This window comes from Panthera pardus, unplaced genomic scaffold, assembly GCF_024362965.1.
Source record: "Panthera pardus isolate Hobbes unplaced genomic scaffold, ASM2436296v1 HiC_scaffold_3, whole genome shotgun sequence".
Taxonomy (NCBI): Eukaryota; Metazoa; Chordata; class Mammalia; order Carnivora; family Felidae; genus Panthera; species Panthera pardus.
The window spans coordinates 12198514-12220748 of NW_026526876.1; the positions used below are offsets into that span (position 1 = coordinate 12198514).

Genomic DNA, 22235 nt, shown 5'->3' on the forward strand with positions numbered 1-22235 from the left:
ACCCAGACAGGCAGAGGCTGGGCCCTGCCTTTCAGCTTTCCCCTGCTCTGCTCACCTCGGGCCCCCTGGGGCACCATGTTTTCATCTCATTTTCCAAGACAGGCAGCAGGGGTTGAGAGGAGGAACAGAAGATACCCTAGGGGCCTGGGTCCAAAAGTGGCCGCAGCTGGGGTGTGGGATTTGGCTGGGGGACGGAGCGGGGCGGGGCTTGGCCCTGACATTGCCTGCCTCCCACGTCCCCCCAGGGCTGGGGTCCCTCGGGACTATAACCCTCTAGAGACAGCTTCTCCAGGCCAGAAGCTGGGGAGGCCCTCTGTATTCCCGCCCGCCCTTGGAAAAGTTATGTCTGATTTTGTAGAACCCTTGATCAGCAAAGAGAATCCTCCCCCAGCTCAGTGGATGGTACCACCATCTACCCAGCTATTTTAGCCCCAAACCTGGCATCGCTCTCTTTTCTGCTCCCCCACATCCATCCCTCCTTACCAGCTCCAAATTAGCTGGAATCTGACCTCATTTCATATTACACTGCGGTCTGTCTCTAACGGTTCTTCCTGCTTCTCCCTCGGCAATCCGACAATCCATTCCCCACGTAGCCACAGAACAATCTTTTAAAAATGTAAATAGGATCAAGGCTTGCCCTTGCATAAAACCCTCCGACAACTTCCCATCCACGCTCCGATTAAACCCAGTAGCGAAAGAACCCCCCACCCCCCACCCCGGGCCGGGCTGGCCCCGCCCCCAGCCGCCATAGGCCCCGCCCCTCCCGACGAGACCCCGCCCCCGCGGCCAGTCCAGTGCGCACGCGCGGCGACCTGACCCGGAAGAGGTCGTCTTCAGAGCCCACGTGTTCGAGGAGCATGGCGGAGATGGAGAGTCAGGACGTCGCCGAGCCCATGGCCCCCGGGGAGGCGAGCGAGAGCGGCGCCCGGCCCGCCGACCGTGAGGGCCTGCTGAAGCACAGCCGCGAGTTCCTGGACTTCTTCTGGGACATCGCGAAGCCTCAGCAGGAGACGCGGCTGGAGGCCACGGAGAAGCTGCTGGAGTACTTGCGCGCGAGGCCCCAGGTACGGTGGCGGGGCCCGGGGCAGGGGGCTGCGTGCCTGCGGCGGAGAAGCGGCGGCGGCGGCGGCGGGAGCTGGGCCCGGGTGCCCCGGTGAGCGCGCCCCGAGGGGCGGGGGTGGGCCCGCGCGGGACGGCTCCACACTGGCGGGTGTGCTTGGGTCCGCAGGGAGCCGAGATGAAGTACGCCCTGAAGCGCCTCATCACTGGGCTCGGGGTCGGGCGAGAGACCGCCCGGCCCTGCTACAGTCTGGCCCTGGCACAGGTGAGGCGGTGGCTCCTGGAAGGGCCCAGCCGTGCTGGTCGGAGGCTGAGGGGTGAGGAGGGCAGTGGTCTGAGCGGACGCTGGGGGCGGGCGCGGGGGGGTGGGTGGGGGGGGGACCGGGCTGATGTCCTCACCGTGGAGGTGGAAAGTGCCTCAGCAAGGCCCGCGTACAGAGAAGCTCGGTCAGGTGGAGGAGGATGGTAAGTGGGTTGGCCAGCCCCCCGGGGTGCGTCTGCTGGGCATAGTCAGCTCTGGGCTGGGTTCTGACCTGCGCAAGGCTCAGGGCTCTTTTCAGCTGCTTGTAGGCCACCCCTTGAGGAACGTGGGCAATGGGCGGGTGGGGGGCAGGTGCGAGGGATAAAGTTCCAGTCCTTTAGGAGGGTCGTGGGGGAGCTCGGAGCAGGCTGTGGAGACAGACTGGGAGTCTCAGGCATTCTAGGCTCCAGAGGAGGTACTTCCTGAACCCGGGGTGGTCACGAGGCAGGGAGGCAAGATTCTGGTTCATCTGAGCAGCGGTGCTCCACACGAGCACTCCTTTGGGGGGGGGGGTGCGGCAAGCAGTCTCAGAGGCAGCCTTGGGGTGGGGGCAGGGGCCCAGGTCCTCTGGGCCGAAGTTGAAGGGAGTCGGAGAAGGCTGAGGTCTGTTGGGTGGGGCTGGACATCCCCCGACCCCTGTCGCGACCCCCCTCTCCCGCCAGCTGTTACAGTCTTTCGAAGACATCCCCTTGTGCAGCATTTTGCAGCAGATACAAGAGAAGCACGACCTGCAGAAGGTCAAGAAGGTGAGAGTTAGCGGCTTGAGGGGGATCTCAGCCCCTGGGTGGGGGACACTGGGCCCTTCTCACTCGCACCTGAAATTCTTTTCCAGGCGACGATGAGACCTGCTCTGTTCGCAAACCTGTTTGGGGTGCTCGCCCTCTTTCAGTCAGGCAGGCTGGTGAAGGTAGGAGATTTGGCGGGGGACTGCACTGGTGGGGAGTGACGGGGGGTTGGGGGGACAGCGGCACGGCACGCCCTCCTCATGCCCTGTCCCCTCTGTGGGCGCCAGGACTCAGAGGCGCTGATGAAGTCGGTGAAGCTGCTGCAGACCCTGGCCCAGCACCACAACCACCTGCAGGAGCAGCCCCAGAAGGCCCTGGTGGACATCCTGTCGGAGGTACGGGCTTCACAGCTGCGGGGCCTCGGGTAGCGCTCCCTGGTACCCGAGCACAGAGAGGAAGCATCAGAACGCCCTCGACCAGCATCGGCCTGCAGAATCGTGAGAGCGTGCAACCTGACGTCGATTGGGATCTGAATTAAAAAGCGAAACGGGAGCGAGCGTAGTTGAGTGACGTGTGTTAGTGAACCTAACGCGTTCAACGTGTTGTTTGAGCACGCCATCAGTGCAGAAGGTTGCAGAGGTATCTTACGTTCTCCATCGAGTTTCCGGAATCCAGCATGTAGGTTATGCTTAATACGCGTCTCCACTTAGGTCAGCCCGTTCTAAGAGCCCAGGGGCTGCCGTGTTGGACGGTGCGGTTCTAGAACAGTCCCTGGCACGTGGCAAGTATATTAAACGTGCTTGCCGTTGTTGTTTTGGATAGAGCTGGCCCCCCAGGTCTCTGCTGCCCTGCGTGGGACATGGGGGCGGGCTAGTCCCTGGAACTCTTTGCTCCCGAGGACAAGACAAAGACTGGCATAGCCCTGGCCCCAGAGCTGGGAGGACCAGGCTTCAAATAAATCTCAGCTGTCTACTCAGGGCACCTTGTATAACAAATGAGCTAATTCAGAAAAAAACAAGGAACAATTATAAGGGCCCTCAATTAGCGTCAGCTGGGTAGTTGTTAAAAACCCAGTGTCCTGGGATTGGGGGTTTGAGCTTTTTTTTTTTTTTTTTTTTTTTTTTAATTTTTTTTTAACGTTTATTTATTTTTGAGACAGAGGGAGACAGAGCGTGAACAGGGGAGGGGCAGAGAGAGAGGGAGACACAGAATCTGAAACAGGCTCCAGGCTCTGAGCTGTCAGCACAGAGCTTGACGCGGGGCTCAAACTCACAGACCGTGAGATCATGACCTGAGCCGAAGTCGGACGCTTAACCGACTGAGCCACCCAGGCGCCCCGGGGATTTGAGCTTTTAAACACCTGGTACTGGTGCCGATGCCTCGTGGTGGGTTGTGGCTGCGCCACCTCAGACTGGCACTGTGTCGGGGCCTCACGGGAGCCTGGCAGGTGGAAGGGGGAGGGCAAAGGATGCTGGGAGGAGGCCCCTCCCCCAATCCGCGCCTCCCGTGCCCAGGTCCCAGAGGCCACGCTGCAGGAGATCCTGCCGAAAGTCCTCAGAGCCGACCTGAATTCGGTGCTCGGCTCCCCCGAGCACCTAGAGCTCTTCCTCCTGGCCCGGCAGAAGGTGCCCCGCAAGCTGGAGGAGCTGATGGGACCAGTCAGCCTGTTCTCGGATGAGAACGTCCCCAGGTACGGGGTGGGGCGGGCAGGGCGCTGCCCCTGGCCCCGCACAGGTTGGTGGTGTGGATGGGGTGCTCCTGCCGTCTGAGTCCCCTCACCCCGTCCCCAGACTGGTGAGCGTACTGAAGATGGCCGCCGCCTCCGTGAAGAAGGAGCGGAAGCTGCCGGCTGTTGCTCTGGACCTGCTCCGCCTGGCGCTGCAGGAGGGCAAGTTCCCCCGGTTCTGGAAGGACGTGGTGGAGCAGGGGCTGCTGAAGAAGCAGTCCTGGCCAGCCAGGTGCGCGTGGTGCCCGTCCTTGCCCCCTCCCCTGCTTGTGGGCGGCGCGGGCTCGGGGCCCCACATCCGCCAGGGCGGCTGGACTCTGACAGGCTCCGCCGTGCACCCCGCAGCTACCTGTGTTTCCGCCTACTGGGCGCAGCCCTGCCCCTGCTGTACGCAGAGCAGCTGCCCCTGGTGATGCGGGGGGACCTGATCCGGCATTTTGGGGAGCACATGGTCACTGCTAAGGTGGGTATCCGCGCCCCCCCCCCCCCCCCCCCCCCCCCCGGCAGCCCAGCACTGTCAGCAGGGGCGGGGCACCGGGGTTCCTGGTGGGGAAGAGGGGCAGGCCGCCTCTGGGATCAGCCGGCTTCTGGTTTGCTGCAACATCCAGGGGTCTTCCTGCCTCAGTGGTCTCGCTTGGGAACTGGGGTTCTCTTCCCTCTGGGTGATGGGAGCTACCTGAGTTCCCCCAGGCCTCCCCCTGTGAATGGAGTTCGGGCAGGGTCGGTTGTTCGGGCCTCAGGCCCCTCGGCAGAGGCACGTGCAGCCCTCAGCCCCCCAGGCCTCCCCCACCCCGGCTGGGGAGAGCCCTTGTCCCCCACTGGTGTGCCCCACACTAGGCCCAAGCAGCGGACGGGAGAAGCAGGTGCCGATTAGGAGTTCGGGGTCAGGAGCCAGGGCTTGTCTGCTGGCCAAGAGCAGAGGAGCGGCGTCCCCCTCGGCCGCTGTGAGGACAGTAGGGGGAAAGCCCATGGAGGTTACCGCGCCAGGTGCCCAGGAGGTGCTGCTGTGATGCAGTCCTCCCCTCCGGACCGCCAGCTTCATGCTTCTATGGGGGCGGGCCCAGCTCCAGAGCGGAGGGCGGCCCACGTCCCAGTGCAGACGGTTGTCAATGTGACACAAATGTGTTGTGCACCCACGAGGGAAGTGCTCAGTTTTGAGCCCCACGGTGACAGCTAGGAGCTAGAGAGCTGGGTGTGGACCCAGGTCAGGTTGGTGGCCCAGCCTGGACTCTGCTACACCCTCGGTCCAGCCTGGACAACAGCCCGTCCTGGTGCAGTGAGAAGGGGGAAGGAGGGGCCTCCTGGGGCCGGGGCCCTCGGATGGGGCCTGGCTGTGTGTGGGGAGGAGGCGTGCCGGGCCTCAGGCGCGCCTGTTGGATGAGAGCTGTGGGACCCTCCTGGCGGGTGACCCCAGTGTTGGGCCTGACTCTTGCAGCTCCCAAACCAGTTCAAGTTTGCTCCGGAGATGAATGAGTACGTGGGTGCCTTCCTGGAAGGCTGCCGTGCTGACCCCGAGCGGCAGTTGGCGGTGGTGGTGGCCTTCACCTCTGTCACCAACCAGGGCCTTCCTGTCCTGCCTACCTTCTGGAGGGCTGTGCGGTTCCTGAGTCCCCCCGCCCTCAAGGGCTACGTGGCCTGGCTACGGACCATGTTTCTCCAGCCCGATCTGGACTCCTTGGTGGACTTTAGCACCAGCAACCAGAAGAAAGCCCAGGATGCTTCGCTGCACGTGTGAGTGGCCCCGCTGAGCCCAGAGCTCGGGCCCAGGGCCCGGGTGGGGGCGGGGAAGAAAGGGCCGCAGCCAAGCCATGGCTCCCAAAGAAGGCCTCTGTTTCCCCTTGTTTTCCCTGGGCGGGGGGGGGGGGGGGGATGTTGGTCTGTCTGCGGGGAGGGGCAGAGGAGGACCGTTGTGCTGTCTCTGAGTGGCTCCCTACCTGGCTCTCCCCCACCAGGCCCGAGCGCGCCGTGTCCCGGCTGCGGAAGTGGCTCATCCTGCGCCTGGTCAGCATCGTGGACACCTTGCACGTGGAGAAGGAGGAGGATGTGATTGAGGAGGTGGCCAGGTGTGAGCAGGCTCTGTCCCCAGCTCCCTGGAGGGGGACCAAGAATTGGGTCTTCCCGGAGCCAGAAGGCTCGGGTCAGGTCGTCGGGTGGAGGCAGGCCATTCTCGCCCCTTAGGCAGAGGGGGTTTGGGGAACATCCTTGAGAGGCCCCGTGAGGAGGGGACCCAGGGAGTGTGGAGCTGGGGGGCCACAGGCGTCGGCGATGTCAGGGGAGCCCCCCGCACTGGCCTCGTCTGCCGCCTCACGCAGCCCTCGTTTGCAGAGCCCGTGCTGTGACTTGGCGGGACGTAGCCGCGGGTCCGCCTCCGTTCCAAGGGCCAGATCCTGCTTCTGTTCCCAGTTCAGGCCCGGTTGCGTTCAGCGGGAGGTCCAGACTTGGGAGACGTTCTCTCTGCCACCAGGCCCTGGGTGGTGCCCTCGTGGGAGGGGGCCGCTGAGACCTGTGCTCCCCCCGCCCCCACAGGTTTTGCTTCTTCCACTCGTTCTTCGAAGCGAAGAAGCCCACGTCCCAGATCCCAGAGACCGAGCAGCGCTTCTCCTTTCCTCTGGAGAGTCGGACGCGGGAGGTGGTCGGCAGCGCCTTCTTCAGGTGGGCGGCTGTGGAGAGGGCAGGGCGGGCAGGTGGCCCCGAGAGCCCTCGGCCCGGCTGGTGACCCCGGCCCCTGCACTCCCCCAGCCTGCTGCAGACCCTCAGCGCCCAGTGCAGGCAGGCGCCCGAGCAGACCCGGGACAGCCAGCCCTGGACCTACCGCCTGGTCCGGTTTGCAGACTCGCTGCTGAACCACAGCCGGAACGTGGCCGCCCTGACGCCCTTCACGGCGCAGCAGCGCCAGGCCTGGGACCGGTGAGGGGGTGGGGTTTCCCGGGGGGGCCGGTGGGATGCCCTGGGGTCCGGAGGGCAGCGGCCTGAGAGCGTGCCCGGCTCCCCCCAGGATGCTGCAGAGTGTGCGGGAACTGGAGGCCACCTCCTCGGGGGCCAGGGCCAAGGCCGCTGCCTTCCAGCACCTGCTTCTCCTGGTGGGCATCTACCTCTTCAAGGTATGGCATTTGGGGTCTGGGGCACCACGGCTTTCTTCCCGACGGGGCTGGGGGCGGGGGGTGCTCTGGGTGGACCACAGCCCGAGAACAGTCGCTCCGTCCACCCCATGGCCAGTTGTGTCCTGAGCTCTCCGTGCGGCGTCTCCGATCTGTGACACCCCCCCCCCCCGCCCTGCTGACTGGTGGGGCGAGTAGCGCTCAGGCCACACACACAGCTGTTGGCGGGGGTTCAGATACCAGGTCTGACCGCACGGCCCCCCCCAGGCCCCCCAGCATTGCCTCACTGAGCAGAGGTGGTGGGCGTGGAGGGGAAAGTGCCTCCTTCCCGGGAGGGCCCGACTCTGGGCAGGCCTGTCCCCAGGGGCGCTGCTGTCCTCTCTGATGCCCGAGGACAAGGTCCCGCCTGTGCTCCTGCAGCCTCTCCCGCGGGAATCCAGGGTGGCCGGTGGGGTTAGCGTGTGTTCCTGTCGCCGCCCAGCCCGCGGTCCCGTGCCGTGTCGCTGTGTCCCCACGTTGGTTCTCGTACGCCAGACCGAGGTGTCTCTAGATCCAGCGTTGTCTCCCTTTCTGTGCCAGCAACTCGTGACCCTCCTGCTTCCTCTGGTTTCTCAGGAGCTTTTTCTTCCCAGGCCACGGGGTGGGGTCGGGGTTCCTGCCTCTGGCTGCTGGGCTGTGGTGGTGGTTTCTGCTTCCAGGCTGCAGACGCTCTGAGCGTGGCCCGTAGGCGAGTTGTGTGTGTGCGTGGTGGCCACGGTGCCCCTCGAATGCGTGGCAGCAGGGGCCCCCCTCCCCCCGCTGGTTACGGGACACGCTAGACGCCTGCCCAACCCCAGGGCCTCTTAGCTGGACGAGGAGTGAGGTGCATAAAGGGCCGGGTGTTGGGCTCTTGTCTGCCTTTCTGGTACCACAGTCACACTGACCATCTCGGGCCCCCCCGACTCACTGGGCAGTGGCTGCAGTCCGGGCTTAGCCGGGCAAGTGGGGTTCAACCGGATTTGAATTCGCTCAGGTTAATGAATTTGGGTACTTTGTAACAGTGTGGAGGTAGGGGCGGGAGGAAAACCTAGCTTTGGGGATCCAGCTGGGACAGGTTTGTGGCGACCCTGAGCTGGCTGACGTCGCCAGACTCCATGGCTTCATGTGGCTCCCGGGGTCCCGGTGAGGGACTGGCTGAGGCAGGCTGGGGGGGCCATCCGACACCAACTGCTCGCGCTTGACCAGCCCCTCCCCTGGCTCGACAAGGCCTGGAACGGGCCTGGTTTCTGATTCTGTCCTCGCCCTGCCACAGTCCCCCACAGAGAGCTGTGACCTCCTGGGTGACATCCAGACGTGCATCAAGAAGAGCCTGGGGGAGAAGACCCGCAGGACCCGCTCCAAGGCCACCAGTGGGTCACTGTCCCCGGGGCAGGGGGCGGGGCACGAACCATGAAGGGGCGGGGGAGGTGGCGGGGCCGGCCCAGGCTCAGCCTGTCCCGTCTGCAGACCCCCAGGAGCCGCCGTGGGTGGAGGTGCTGGTGGAGATCCTGCTGGCCCTCCTGGCCCAGCCCAGCCACCTGATGCGCCAGGTGGCCCGCAGTGTGTTCAGCCACATCTGTTCCCACCTGACCCCACGTGCCCTGCAGCTAATCTTGGATGTAAGTTGGGGCCTCTGGGCAAATGGGTCCCGGGATGGGGCCTTGCAAGCGCCAGGCTGCGTCACGGCTGCCCTTCTGTCCCGTCGGTGTCACTGTAATGTGTTCAGGCCGCCACTGCACGAGGCCGTTCCCCGGGGTGCACCGAGGGGCCCTGGGTGTGGGTGCTGGGCGCGTGGCCTTCTCTCTCGGGCCCCGTTTTCCTTCCTGAAATAGGGACCTTTTGGCCCAGACCGCACAGGGTGTGGCTGGAGGTCTGGGGAGGTTAAAGGCTCTGCGACGGGGCGGCCGTCTGGGAATCCCTGCAGGTGCTGAACCCCGAGAAGAATGCGGATGAGGACAGCGTGGTGGTCACGGACGGCTCGGAGGAGCAGCTGGAGGGCGCAGAGGTGCGTGCCGGCGTGGGGCCGGGTGGGGCGGGCGGATGTGTAGACGCGCGTGGGAGACCGGAGGTACAGCACGGCGGCCCCCGCAGGACAGGAGCTCCGACGGCGAGGACGACAGGGCCTCGGCCGGCGAAGAGGACAGTGGCGATGACAGTGACGACGACAGTGAGGAGGAGGACCGTGACGCGGACGTGGACCAGGGCTTCCGGGAGCAGCTGATGGCGGTGCTGCGGGCGGGAAAGGCGCTGGTGAGCGGCGGGGCGGGGACGTGGGGGGGGGGGGCCCGCGTCCGTACCCAGAGGCCAGCCGCTCACGGGCGTCGTGCCTCAGGGCGCGGTGGACGGTGAGGACGACGACGACGACGGTGATGAGCTGGGGGACGAGGCCATGATGGCCCTGGACCAGAACCTGGCCAGCCTCTTCGCCGAGCAGAAGCTGCGCATCCAGGCCCGGAAGGACGAGAAGGATAAGCTGCGGAAGGAGAAGGTTCTCCGGCGAGACTTCCAGATCCGGGTGAGCCCCAGAGCCCCCGGCGTCACGCGGCCCGCCCTCCCCGCGACGTCGCTGAGCCCGCCCCGTCCTGGCCGCAGGTCCTGGACCTGATCGAGGTGCTGGTGACCAAGCAGCCGGAGAGCCCGCTGGTGCTGGAGCTGCTCGAGCCCCTGCTGGACGTCATTCGGCGCAGCATGCGCACCAGCAGCACCAAGCAGGAGCAGGATCTGCTGCACAAGACGGCCCGCATCTTCACGTGAGCGCCGGCCCTCCCCTCGGCTGTCCCGCATCCCTCCTGGCGCCCGCTCTTTGCCGGAACCGTGGTCCTGGGGACCGCTCCCTGCCCTCGGGGTCCCCACATCAAGGAATCAGACCGATGGTGCAGCAGTGACACCCGGGGCTGTGGCAGGGGGCGGGTGGGAGGCCGGAGCACGGAGGGGGTGGGGCCCAGGGGCCCCTCTTGAGGTACCAGGGAACCCTTGCCGGGAAAGGGGTCCTCGGGCCTGGAGGCCCCAGGCAGGGCAGGAGAGGTGGTCTCTCGACAGGAGCTGGTCACACACAGGTGGAGGAAGGCCTGGTGGCCCGGAGCCCATCAGCGTTGGGGGTCCACAGAGCTGTTCTCGTCAGCAGGAGCTCCCGGGGGGATAGTTTGCATTTAGGAAGGGACGATGAGTGGGTGGGTCGTCCGGAGCAGGGGGCCCAGCAGGAGAGACGACACGGGGCGGGGGGGGGGGGGGTGCAGACCTGCCTTCCGGAGCAGAGACGCGGCCTACAGATGCGAGATGCCGAGCTTAGGTCACAGAGGAATGGGGGAGAGCAGGACAGACAGTGCCCCAGGTGACGCTTCCTGGCTGTCCCTGCCACCTGTCGGGGCAGCGCTGAGCTGGTTGAGTGACCTACTTCTCTTCCCCCGAGGACACCGACCCTCACGTTAGAAAGGGCTCAGGGGCCGCTGTCCCAGGAGGGATGGGGGCAGACGGGAGACGTGGACAGGGTTTCCCGTGGTGCAACCTTGTCCCCGGGGGCTGGTTTCTCTGGCTCGTGCTCGGCAAATGCAGGTGGCCCTGGGCCGCCCCCTGCAGCTTTGGTCGCGTCCCCGTTCTCGGCAGGGAGGGTGGCGGAGGTGTGGTGACCGGCTCTCCCCCCACGGCCCCACAGACACCACCTGTGCCGCTCCCGGCACTACTGCCACGACGTGGGACGCCTCGTGGGGACCCTGTACGCCCAGGTGGAGCGGCTGGTGCAGCAGGCCGGCCGCCAGGCCGACGCCGCCGTGTCCCTCTACTATTTCAACGCAGCCCTGTACCTGCTCCGCGTCCTGAAAGGCAACGCTGCCGGCAAGCCTGTGGGCAAGGCCCCCAAGAAGGAGAAGGCCGGCTCCCAGCCCAAGGGACCCGAGGTGAGTGGGCCCCGCCCCGGAAGTCGCAGCCCACGGCGCACCCGGGCAGCCGGCCGGGGCCGCCTGCCCGTTTCACAGATGGGGAGTGGAGGCCACGACTCCCGGGGACCCAGCTCTCAGCCTTCCGAAGGCGGTCCGGGCTCTGCCCCGTACCGGGGACCCTCTGCGCCGCGTCACACGGGCTCTCTCTCGGGTGGCCCAGGCTGCCGGCGGCTTGGATTTGAGCCTCGTGACCCCGATCTACTCATCGGCGCTGACCTCCTTCCTGACCAGGCGCAACAGTCCGCTCACCGTCACTATGTTCCTCAGTCTCTTTTCCCGGCACCCGGTGAGTATAGGGGCCGGCCCGCCCCCGGGGCCCCTGCTCAGCCCAGGCCCCACCTCACCGGCCTGTCACTTCCTCCATAGGTGCTGTGTAAGAGCCTGCTGCCCGTCGTGATCCAGCACGTGACGGGCCCAGCGCGGCCCCGCCATCAGGTAGGGACTTCCCAGGTCCCGGCCCCAGGCCTGATTTACCCCCCATGACTCACCATTGGCTGGGTGTTTGTGAGGCCCAGGAAGTGCCCGGGCCAGGGCAGGCCCACCCCTGCCCCTTTGACCTGGTCGGCCCCTGCCCCGCCGTGTGCACGGTGTCACGGGGAGAGGGGAGGCTTTGCTCCCACCACGGCCACATCCGTGGCCTGAACCCTCGGGCTCCTCCACACACACACTCTGACCTTTGCGGCCGAGGCCCCTAGCCGTCCCCGGGCCTGGATGGGTGGGACAGGGGCTTGTGAGCCCGGAGGAAGATGGCCCTGAGCGAGTGAGAGGGCCGGGTGCTGTCCCAGCTGCCCCCTCTGCCACGGGGGCCGCCTCTGCTCCTGGTGGGGGCCGGGCCCAGGTGGCTGCTGAGGCCAGGGCCGCAGGACCAGGCAGGTGGGACCCACAGCAGTGGCTTCTCAAGCTCGGGGCCTGCACGCTGAAGCCCCCGTGACCGCACCCCCCCCCCCCCCCCCAGGCCCAGGCCTGCCTGCTGCTCCAGAAGGCCCTGCCCACACGGGAGCTGCGGGTGTGCTTTGATGACCCTGAGTGGGAGCAGCTGGTCAGCCAGATCCTGGCGAAGGTCACAGAGGTGAGGGCCACGGGGTGGGGGGGGGGGGGGGTGGTTGCCGCCCATATTCCCGTCCAGGGTAATTTTCTGGGGCCCTGAGCCTCGGGGGGAGGGGTCTGGGCTGCCCTGCCCCCAACCCCGAGACCTCCCCTCCCTCGGGGTCCAGCGGGCAGTCCTGCAGAGCGGCTCAGCTGGCCGCCTCTTCCCCTAGAACCTGCGGACGCTGGGTGAGGCGCAGACCAAGTCAGAGCAGCAGAAGGAACTGGCGTCTTTGGGGCTGCTCAACACCCTCTTCAGGACCATTCACCAGGAGGTGGGGGCGGGGAGCGTGGGCAGGGTCGGGGTGAGCCGAGCTCACGGGAGGACGTGAGGAGGGTCCTGGCCAGCACGTTTCTGGGCCTGGGGAGGGGTGGGCCTGCGAGTGAGGCGCTTACGGGCCGCCAGGAGCTGGGGGTGAGCGGTTCCCCAAGTCCAGCCCTGGGGGGTGGCGGGGGGGGGAGGGTCCAGGAGTCCTTCGTGAGGATGCTGGTCAGAGCCCACAGGCAGGGCAAGCTGGCAGGGCGTCTCGGGGAGCAGACTCCTGGGCCAAGGCTGCGCAGACCACAGGTGCACCCGGGGGGGCAGTGGGTTACAAAATTAATCCATTCGCTGCGTGGCAGGGAGGGCACAGCGGGGCTCTGGGCAGAGAGGCCTGAGGGGGGTCGAGGAGGGGTGGGGCCTTCTGGCTGCGGGAGGGGGCTCTCCTTCCCTCCCAGGTGACGGAGGCCCGATGCACAGGCAGGAGGGGGGGCAGGACTGGGGACCCAGAGCCAGGCAGAGGCCCTGCCTCCCGTCACCTTTGCGGCCACCCTTTTCCCTGTCCCCGCAGAAGCTGACCGTGGACTTGACCGCCGTCCTGGGCGTGCTGCAGAGCAAGCAGCAGAGTCTGCAGCAGAGGGAGTGTGCGGCCGGGTCCAGCCGCCTCTACGACCTCTACTGGCAGGCCATGAAGGCGCTGGGAGTCCAGTACGTGCCGGGAGCGGGGGGTCCCTCCTGGGGCGCGTGCCTCAGGGTGGTCCTGGCAGGCCACGAGGGCCCTCACAGTCCAGTGGGGGCGCGCGGGACCCTCGTAGTGTGCGTTATCCCGGGGGGAGCTTTGGGGCGGCATTCGTCCCTCTGTTCCACAGGGGTGGGGTCCCTTCTCTCATTTTGCTCCCTTGCAGGCGCCCCAAGTCAGGGAAGAAGGAGGCCAAGGAAGTCCCCAGCGTCACGCAGAACCCCGTCAGCACGAAGAGGAAGAAAAAAGGATTCTTGCCAGAAACAAAGAAGCGCAAGAAGCCTAAGTCAGAGGGTCCCGCGCAAGAGGAGGGTGCCAGGCCTGCAGCCGCTGGTGAGCAGCAGCCCCCCAGCACAGGCAAGAAGAGGAGGAACAGGAGGAAGGCCACGGTGCCCGCCCAGGCCCAGGCGAAGCAGAGGCCGGCCCCGGCCCCCACCGCCGCCGCTGCCGCCCTCACAGGCCCCGGCACCCCCGCCAAGACCCCAAAGCCGAAGAAAAAGCGGAAGCTGTCCCAGGTGAACGGGGCCGCTGCCGTGTCCCCCGCGGAGCCTGCTGGCAAGAAGCAGCCTCAGAAGGATCTGCCCGAAAAGGGGGTCTCCGGCAAGTGCCCACAGTCCGCGCTGCCGCGGAAAAAGGCCAGGTTGTCTTTGGCCAGCAGGAGCCCCAGCCTCCTCCAGAGCGGGGCCAAGAGGAAGAAAGCGCAGCTCAGGAAGGCCCGAAAGCCCTGAGCGCGGGCCCCGCCCCAGAGACCCCAGTGTTTTCACCGTGATCTTCACAAACGAGCCGGAGGGAGCGCGTGGGGCCCCGTGTCCCCCGCCCCCGGGCTGCTCTGCTGGGGGAGCCGGCGGGCCATGATTTAAATAGGTTTATTCCTTCATTTACAAGAGGAATATATTTGGTTTTTCTCTTAAGACTCTGAGATTCACAATCAGCAGCTCTAAAAAATAAAGGAGGAGTTTGGCTTCCGGAAGGAAGAGGAGGCGAACTTGGACCTGGTTCTTGTACAACAAGAAAACATCGCTGGGGCCCCGGTTGAGGCTGGGGTGGGAGGCGGCCAGGCTGGTCTTTGGGGGTCCCACCCCCTCGCAGGTACCCCAGAGCTGGGTGAGGAGCGGGTGCCTGCCAGCTTGCACACACTGAAGCCACGCCGGCGGGAACTATGGGGCAAAGCGTCGCCTAGGCTGGCTCTTGGGGTCTCCTACCCGCCACCTTGATTCCAGCCAGTGTGCGGGGAGCGTGTGTGGAGCGGGGGCAGGGGTGTGCAAGTGCACGTGGCGGGGGGGGGGGGGGGGCGCGGTGGGAGTGGAGGTGCCCTGGGCACCGTGGGCACAGGGTGTGCGGTCGGGTCTCCGCCTGGGTGGCCCTCACCTAGGAGACCGCCAGGCCGAGCACCAGCCCCGGCAGCAGGGACCAGTGCCCTCCGGAGGGTCGTGCCCAGTGCCCAGCAGCACCCTGAGGTCAGAGCCTGAAGCTCCGCCCCGAGGCCTGGGCCGCCCCTTCTCCGTGCAGTCCAGGGTCTCCAAAGCTGCCACGTGGGAAAGTCCAGCCGCCCAGGACCATGTAAGGTGGTGACGCCCCAGGCTCTCCCCACAGACGCGCTGGGGGCTGCGTCCTCCCTGGGCCCCAGCGGCTGGGAGTCTGTCCGTCCGTGCGGCTCCCCCACACGCAGCCTTCCACGTCAGTTGAGGACGCGGCCTCTTGGTGCCACGGCCACTCGGCAGGCCCGCACCAGAGAGGGTGGGTGCCCAGCCTCGGGTCACATAGAAAGCTTCGCGTCAGCCCGGCAGGGCCGGGATGCCCTGGGACGCCTCCCAGGTAGGGCGACGGCACGGTCTCTTCGCCATCCTGGGGGCACCTAGAGAGAGAAGCCAGGTCACGGGCGGGGCTCCCTGCCGTTTGAAGAAAGAGGCCTTTCTCAGGGCTCTGGGGGCAGCAGGGGACATGGGGGTGGTGACCCTGGATCCTGCACTGCTGGGAAGCGTGGCCCCTGGAGGCCAAGCCCAGGGTGAGGTCAAATTTGGAGTCACCTGGTGCTGGGAGGGTAGAGCAGGGGCTTTCTGCCAGTCCTGGCCTGGACCCCCGCCCCCCGAACCCACCGGTCAATTCGGGCAACAGTTCTAGAGAAGCGGGCCAAGCCCAGGGTCAGTGGAACGTGCCCAGGGGAGGAGGTGCCTTTGGAGAAGCTGTTCCTGCTTCCAGAACATTCCCCAGGGCCCTGCAAGGTGCTCCCTGACCCCGCCCCACCCCCCAGGGGCCCCTCCACCCGGCTGCACTCACGGCCTCAGACTTTGACGGGTGCGGGTGGCATCGCCAGCTGGTTCACCCTGGGGGAGAGACGGGCGGGGGTCAAGGTGGCGGATCAGCTGCGGCCGGGCCCGGGCACTGCTCTGGCGCATCGCATCTCGGGGGCCGGCTGGCCGGACGTGCCGGGCAGGGACCTCGTCAGCCCCAGGGGAAGGTGGGAGAGCCCAGGGGTGGGGAGAGAAGAGGCAGGAGTGAAGAGGAAAAGAGAGAGAAGTCAGAAAACTGGAGGCGGAACTGTGGGCACCGCCCCCCCCCCCACACTCCCCCCGGCAGCCCACCCGGCCCACTCACTGCTGCTCGGCCTTGGCGCGGTCGCCCAGGAAGAAGAGGGCCGTGGCCAGGAAGAACATGCCGCCCAGGACCACCACGAAGGGGCAGAGCATGAGGGCGTAGCCCAGGCTCAGGAACTCCCAGAGCGGGGAGTCCTTGGTGCTCTGGCGGATCAGGTCGGAGATCTGTGAGGGCGGGGGCGCGTCAGGGGGCGCCTCCCGAAGCCACCCCCACCCGGCCTCGCCCCTACTCACAAAGCCGATGAGGTAGGGGCTCCCGGCGTCCCCCAGCAGGTGCGACGTGAAGCTCTGCAGGGCCACGGCCGTGGCCCGTCGCGTGGGGATGACCACGTACTGTGCGAGAGGCGGCAGGTCAGAGGCCACGTCCCCGGGGCCACCGCATCCCCCTGCCCCCGCCCCACGCCGGAGGACAGGCTGCTCGAGGTTCTGCACGGGGCTTGTGCTGGGTGCCGTGGTCCTGGGAAACTGAGGCCCACGGGCCGCGGCAGCGCCGGGACCAGAACCCTGGCCTTGGCTTCACGTGCCCGTGAGCTGAAGGCCACACGGGTTTCTCCCCAGGAAGACCCAGCAAGGCCCAGGCTGGCAGGGGAGGGGGTGAAGCTGGTCTGCCTGGACCGGCCTCCACTCCCACCCACTGGTGCCCCCAGCTCCCCAGGCCAGAGCCCAGCTCCAAGTATGCAGAGCCCCCCCTGTCCCCGCAGCGGCCACGCCCTCGGGGACCCTTGTAACAGGGCTGGGGGAAGGGCAGCTGCATCCGATGGGATCGCGTGGCCCCATTTCCAGCACTGATTAGTCATGTGGCTGTGACACTTAATAAAATGGGACGTGATTTCCCTGGGACCCAAACCCTGCCTGCAGCTGGGGCCGCCCCTGGGGGGCGGAGGCAAGCACAGGGGTCCTGCCCAGCACCAACAGCTTCACCTCCCCCCTGCCACCTGCCTGGCTCCACGCTGGGCCACGGGGCTGCGTCAGACCCCCCCCTCCCCAGCCCCGTGTCCCCCGGCCCACCGATGGAGGTGGAACAGGGCAGGCTTCCTGGAGACCCGGCAGGGCCCCCGGTGGCAGGCAGACTCTGATCTCTCCGGCTGTCCCGTATCGTGGCCCCAACCCCCACGTGACCCCCAGGAGGTCTGCCCTGGCGGCTCCTGGACTCTCCCCACTGTAGACCCCGCGTGCCCTTCTCCCACCCCTCCAGGCCCTGGCTGGGAGGATCCCTGGGAACAGGAGCAGCGGTCACCCTACCCCCAAACCGCCACCCCTCAGAGACGGCAAGTTAGCAGGGCCGCACCCCCTCCCGGTTTCTCCAGGGACACAGCCCCCGCCACTGCTCAGACGGCCCTTTGTGCCCGGCTGGCTGGTCTGGAACCCATTGTTGGCCCTGTGAAGACGGCCTCTGTCCACCCGGCCCAGCCGCCGGCCCTCGGGCAGGCGCGCCTGGGACCCGAGCTGGGCTGGGAGGGCAGGGCCCGTGGAGCTCAGGCCGGGGGAGGGGGCTAGCCTGGCACTGCCGGCCTCCCGGCCACGCCGAGCCTGCACACGTCCCCCTCCCCGCCAGTCCCACGCCCGTCCCTCCCGCTGGCCCAGCCCCCGGTTTCAGCCCCGAAGCCTGATCCCTTCCCTGCCTCCAGGCCCACCTTCCCCGCCGGCCTGGCTTCCTGCCCACCCCCCACCAGCCCCTCTGGCCTCCCGTCCCTTCACCGCCCTCTCCAGCTGCCCCCGGAGACAAGAGGCCCGGGTTGTCACGAGGGAACTCTGTCTGCCTCACCATGAGGATGTCCGCGGTGATGGCCCAGTTAGAGAACAGCAGCGTCTCCCCAACAAAGATGCAGACCTGCCCAGGAGAGACCGGGCAGCCGTCAGGGCCCCACCCCCACCCCCAGCAGCTCCACGCTGTCCCCAGACCTGCCCAGGAGAGACCGGGCAGCCGTCAGGGCCCCCCACCCCCAGCAGCCTCAAGCTGCTCCCTGCACCCTGACTGCCAGCAGGGAGCCCCCCCCAAGCCCCCACACCCCCCTTGGGGCCCCGCATCTCTCAGCAGGAGAAATTCCTCAGGCTCAGAGCAGTTGACAGGGTCCAGGAGGACCCCAAGGCGTGCCGGTGGCCTGGACAGGCCCCGGAGGGAGCAGGGCAGGCAGCGGACTTGAGCCCCTCTGCCCCGAGGGGAGGGGGCCCGCTCGCCCCACCACCTGCGCACCCCCGTCACACTCACGTAGGCACCCACGATGCTGCTCTTGGCAGCCACGAAGATGAGGCAGACGAAGATGGCGGAGCCCAGCATGCCCACGGCACACACCAGGGGGTCGGCCCGCTGGGTCCGCAGGCGGCACCATCGCGTGGCTCCCGCCCCCGTGACGACACCCAGGAAGCCAGTGAAGCAGGTGATGGCCCCGAAGATGAGGCTGTGGGGACAGAGGGCAGGAGCCGTGGGTCGGCCGGGGGCAAGGCTGGGGTGGGGGGCGGAGGGGGCGGCGCTGGGCACGGCTACCCCCCGCCCCCGCCCCCGCCCGGCCCTACCTGTCCTTGGCCCCGCACGGCGGGCTGCTGCACGTGTCTGCTGTCTTCTGCACGACCTGAGCTCGGTGCAAGTACAGCGGGATCCACATGCCCAGGGCCCCTGTGGCGAAGGACACGGCCGACGTGGCCAGGGAGGAGAAGACGTAGCTGCGGCTGGGGAGAGGCCAGGACGTCACGCTGAGCCGGGCTCCCCCCGCCCCCCACCACCCCCAGCAGCCCTCCCCGCTCCCCCTCAGGCTCAGGCTGCTGGGATAAGCATCAGGGGCCCCAGTGAGCACCTCGAGCAGCAGGGAGCAGGGGGGCCGGGGCCCTGCCAGAGCCCTCCCCCCCCCCCCCCCCCCCCCCCGGCAGCACTCACTTGTGGATCAGGGCCTTCATGTCTCGGAGCCACGAGGTCCGCACCTTGAGCTGCCCCCCGAGCTGGTCAGCGTGGCCTCTCTTGGTGGCCGGGACCAGGATCAGGATGAGTGTTCCTGTGATCATGCCCACGACGGGGGACACCTGGGAGGGCAGGAGTAGGTCAGGCAGGTGGGGCCCCAGGGCCCAGGGGGCTGTCCCTGTTTCGCCCCCAGGAGGGCCGGGGTGGGAGGGGGCGGAAGGAGAGCGAACTGACCGCCGGGCGGACGAACACGTGGAAAGACAGCCTGACAGACTCTGGAATCGAGGCTGGGGCCTGGGGGCCGGGGCTCTGGCTGCCATGAAGCCCCAGCTAAGGGATCGGGTCGGGGAACAGAGCCGCCACGGCCCCGGGCCCTTCCGGGTGGAGGAGGACACCCTGGCGGCCCGCATTCCAAGACACCAGCCCCTCCGGCAGCTGGAGCCCAGGGAGGCCCGTCCCCACCCCCGCGAGCCCAGGGCGGAGGGAGTTCCTCTCCATGCGCCCCGTCAAGAAATTCCACGGAGGCTGCTTCCTTCCTGCTTTTGAGGAAAAAACACTTTGTCTTAAGCTTCCGTTGCTCTGCGAGACTGGGGATCTCTGTTTCCTCCGATTGCGCTGTCCTGGGGCCTCGGCAGACTCGCCTGAATCCTCCCTCGGGACAGGAAGGGGCTCCAGGCCCCCCGGGGGGGGGCCCCACACAGAGGTCTCCTCTCAGCCCTGCCCTCACACAGCGCCAGGCTCGAGCAGGATGCGCCTTCGCGGACCTGGAACTTCCTGACACGTGGGAGAGTCCCTCGTCCCGTCCTGGGGCCCTGAGGCCGCAGGACCACTGGGTCTGGCCCCCCAGCTCCCCGTGCGCACGCATCCACGGACCCCAGGCTGGGGTGTCCTTACCCGCAAGGCCCAGCGCCAGTCTCCAGCCGCCTGCTTCACGCTGGAGCCCGTGATGTAGCCCAGGCCGCTGCAGACGAGACAGCGCGGGGGACGGTGTGCTCACCAGCCCGGGGGCGGCCGGCCGCCCACCCCACCCCACCCCACCCGCTGGCCGCCACCGCGCGTCCGGGTCGCAGAGCACCAACTTCGGGGACGGGGGTCCCAGGACGCGCGCAGGGACCCTCACCTGCCCAGCGGGATGGCAAAGTAGAAGACGGACAGCATGAGCGTGCGCGTGTTCTTGGTGAAGAGGTCGCCGATGATGGTGGGCGCGATGGTGGAGTAGCTGGCCTCGCCGATGCCCACCAGCCCCCGCGACAGGACCAGCAGCCAGAAGTGCTGCAGGAGGCACACGGGATGGAGGCCGCTGGCTCCTCGGCCCGACCCTCCCGGGTCCCCACGCCGGCCCGGGAGCCGGCCCGCGGGATGGAGCCCGACGCCGTCTCAGCAGCGAGGACACCCAGGCCCCTGGGCCCCTCCACACAAGCCCGGCACGGGGTTGGCACTGGTCTTCTGCAGGTGGACGGCTGTAAGTGCGGCCTCCGGGGGCTCCGGCCCCACCTGGGGAGCTTCAGGTCACCCCACTCACGTCCCACCCCGGGCAGGGCAGCTGGGCTGGCCCTGGCAGCACTGAGGACCCTGCGTGCACGAGGAGTGGGCAGTGCCCCCCCCACCCCCGCCACACATCAAAGCGGGAAGCCCAGCTGAGCCAGGAAGGGTGGGGCCGTGCCAGCTGCCAGGGTCCTCCCCCTTTGAGGTGGACCCGGGCCCTCCGGCCTCCCAGCTGCCCAGGGCCTGAGAACCCAGCCTGGCCATCTTTCCCCGGCCCCACCCTGACCACCCATCCGGCCGGCCAACGCCGCCCACAGGCTACCCGGCTCAGTCTCCCGCTTCCCTCCCTCCATCTGCCCGTCTCCGTCCGGGCCGGCCCTCTGCATCGTCGACTGCCCGTCCAGCCCCGCGCCTCTCCTCCGCCTCTGTGTCCCCCGCCTGCTCGCCTCGGTCCCTCTCTCTGGGGGTCACCTGCCCGCGTTGCTGTTGGGTCGTCCTGTATCGGTTTCCATTAGCCTTTTACACATCACGTGTACCGATCCTTTGTTTAATGTGATGCCTCCAGCCTGGCGATTCCCCGCCCCCCCCCACCCCCCCCATGGCCTCTGGACTGCACATCTCGCTCAGGCCCCATCCCCAAATGACAAAAATACCCCCTAACACGCTGTTTGCGAGACGCTGGAGGCGAGATTTCCTCCTCGGCAGGAGAGCAGGTGGATAGGACGTCCTGTGGGTCCCCGGGCCTCCCCAGGAACCCCCTCCTTGTGCGTGTGTCATGCTTCCTCCCTCCCTGTTCCCGCATACGCACGTGCCCCCGCATGCTTTCCAAACAGGGACGTAAAGGGGACGGTTCCGTGCCTCCTGCCCCGCACCTCGCCTCTGCCCTCAGTCACGCGTTGTGGAAGCGGGCCCATCGACGCCGGCTAATAAAGACCCGTTCACGCTTCTCCTGCCACGAAGACACCCCGTCTTTCCGGGCGTGCACCACACGGTCCCCCGTCCTCCGAGACTGTCACAAACGCCCGTGTGCGCGTGTGCCGCTTCGCGTGCACGAGCCGGGGTTTCTCTCTCGGGTACACACCTCCGAAGTCAGAGGCCGGGCCGTGGGCCGCGCGCCCGTGGCACTCGGCAGGATCCTGCCGCCCTGCTCTCCGCAGAGGCCCCGCCAATTTGCACCGCCAGCAGCAGCTTCAGTAACACTTGGTGTCCTCACCTCCCTAATTATTGCCCATCTGATGGGTGTGAAGTGTTATCTCGTTGTCGTTTCAATTTGCATTTCCCTGCTGACTTGGGACCAACACCGGGCACCGGCTCCTCCTGGGACGGCCGGCCGGTCCTCGTCCTCCCCCCACTTTCCTACGGGCTTGTCTGGCTTTTTCTTGCCGATTTCTAGCTCCCGGTTTTCAGACTTTGCTTTTTCCCTTATTTTCGCCTGCCTGGAACTTATTTTGAAGCAGGGTTCAGCTTTCATCCAGGTGCACGGTCAATCCTCCACAAGCCCCCCGAGGCACACCTGTCACCCCCACGGAAGGGACCGTTTCACCGTCAGCCTGCTGCTTTGGTTAAGCGGCCACCCCGTGATGACCAACGGGGCAGGCCACCTCCACGGCCACTTTTCACCATGTCCCTCGCTGTTCCTGGACGTTTTCTCTGCCAAATGAACTTCAGGATCCCACTGCCGAGGCTCGCCAACGCCCCTCCCCCCCACCCCGCCCCGCGGGGCCCGGACCGTGGCGGCCGTGAGTCTACAGACTAACTGGGGCGATCCGTCTCTCCGCCTCCGCCGGCCCGCCCTCCCTCCCACACCCCGGCACCGGCGTCGCGGTCCCCAGAAGCTTCTGGTCCAGGCCCCATTTTCGACCGTGGCTGTCAGACTCTACTGACACTCTGGCCTGACCCTCCTCCGTGAAGCCACGTTGTACCCGCACACCTGCCTGTTCCTTCCGCCCCTGCCTCCGGCCTCTTCTGGGCCAGCGTCAACCTTCGGAGGAAGCCCAGACCCCGAAGTGCCCCACCACCTGGCCCCTGCCTTCCTTTCCAGCCAAAACACTCTCCTCCGTTGTGGACCCACCGACACGCCCACCGTTAGTGGCTCTGTGGGCTTGCTCCCACCGCCATCCCGTCCACCAAAGGCCTCGTCACCCTATTCCACCTGCCTAGCTCAAATGCCGCCTCCTCCAGGAAGTTCTCCCTGACCCCATGGATTTCAAGAGACTGCTCTCTCTTCACTCAGGGCTCTCGGCACTTTGCACATCTCAAAGGCTGTGAACGTGGGGCGCCTGTCCCATCTTCCCACACCCAGCCCGGGAGCCCCCAA

At 67.1% G+C, this 22235-nt stretch overlaps 2 protein-coding genes across 5 annotated transcripts in view; one reads left to right on the top strand and one right to left on the bottom strand.

Moving 5' to 3' along the window:
* The first annotated feature begins 823 nt into the window (after window positions 1-823).
* MYBBP1A (MYB binding protein 1a) lies at window positions 824-13931 on the top strand. The gene is made up of 26 exons (XM_053893297.1): window positions 824-1064; window positions 1229-1324; window positions 2023-2106; window positions 2193-2267; window positions 2373-2480; window positions 3600-3775; window positions 3876-4043; window positions 4157-4274; window positions 5247-5542; window positions 5764-5874; window positions 6338-6463; window positions 6551-6718; window positions 6807-6912; window positions 8201-8297; window positions 8395-8546; window positions 8852-8932; window positions 9019-9177; window positions 9260-9442; window positions 9520-9677; window positions 10580-10820; window positions 11023-11148; window positions 11229-11297; window positions 11818-11931; window positions 12122-12223; window positions 12779-12915; window positions 13113-13931. The coding sequence occupies exons 1-26, from the start codon at window positions 858-860 to the stop codon at window positions 13672-13674; spliced, it is 4020 nt and encodes a 1339-aa protein (XP_053749272.1). The 5' UTR covers window positions 824-857; the 3' UTR covers window positions 13675-13931.
* Window positions 13797-22235, bottom strand: part of SPNS2 (SPNS lysolipid transporter 2, sphingosine-1-phosphate) — a 29541-nt gene continuing 21102 nt past the window's right edge. For 2 of the 4 annotated variants that reach the window (XR_008418871.1, XR_008418870.1), the window contains 10 exons: window positions 19554-19705; window positions 19328-19394; window positions 18413-18555; window positions 18055-18207; window positions 17750-17939; window positions 17306-17371; window positions 15775-15873; window positions 15542-15705; window positions 15224-15384; window positions 13797-14801 (listed from right to left, as the gene is read on the bottom strand). Coding sequence is in view for 1 of the 4 variants with exons in the window: in XM_053893298.1 (XP_053749273.1) it covers window positions 15228-15270; window positions 15542-15705; window positions 15775-15873; window positions 17306-17371; window positions 17750-17939; window positions 18055-18207; window positions 18413-18555; window positions 19328-19394; window positions 19554-19705 (1077 nt within the window). In the remaining 3 variants the exon portion in view is untranslated. The remainder of the gene's footprint in view (window positions 14802-15223; window positions 15385-15541; window positions 15706-15774; window positions 15874-17305; window positions 17372-17749; window positions 17940-18054; window positions 18208-18412; window positions 18556-19327; window positions 19395-19553; window positions 19706-22235) is intronic. The other 2 variants (XR_008418869.1, XM_053893298.1) reach the window with 2 other exon arrangements.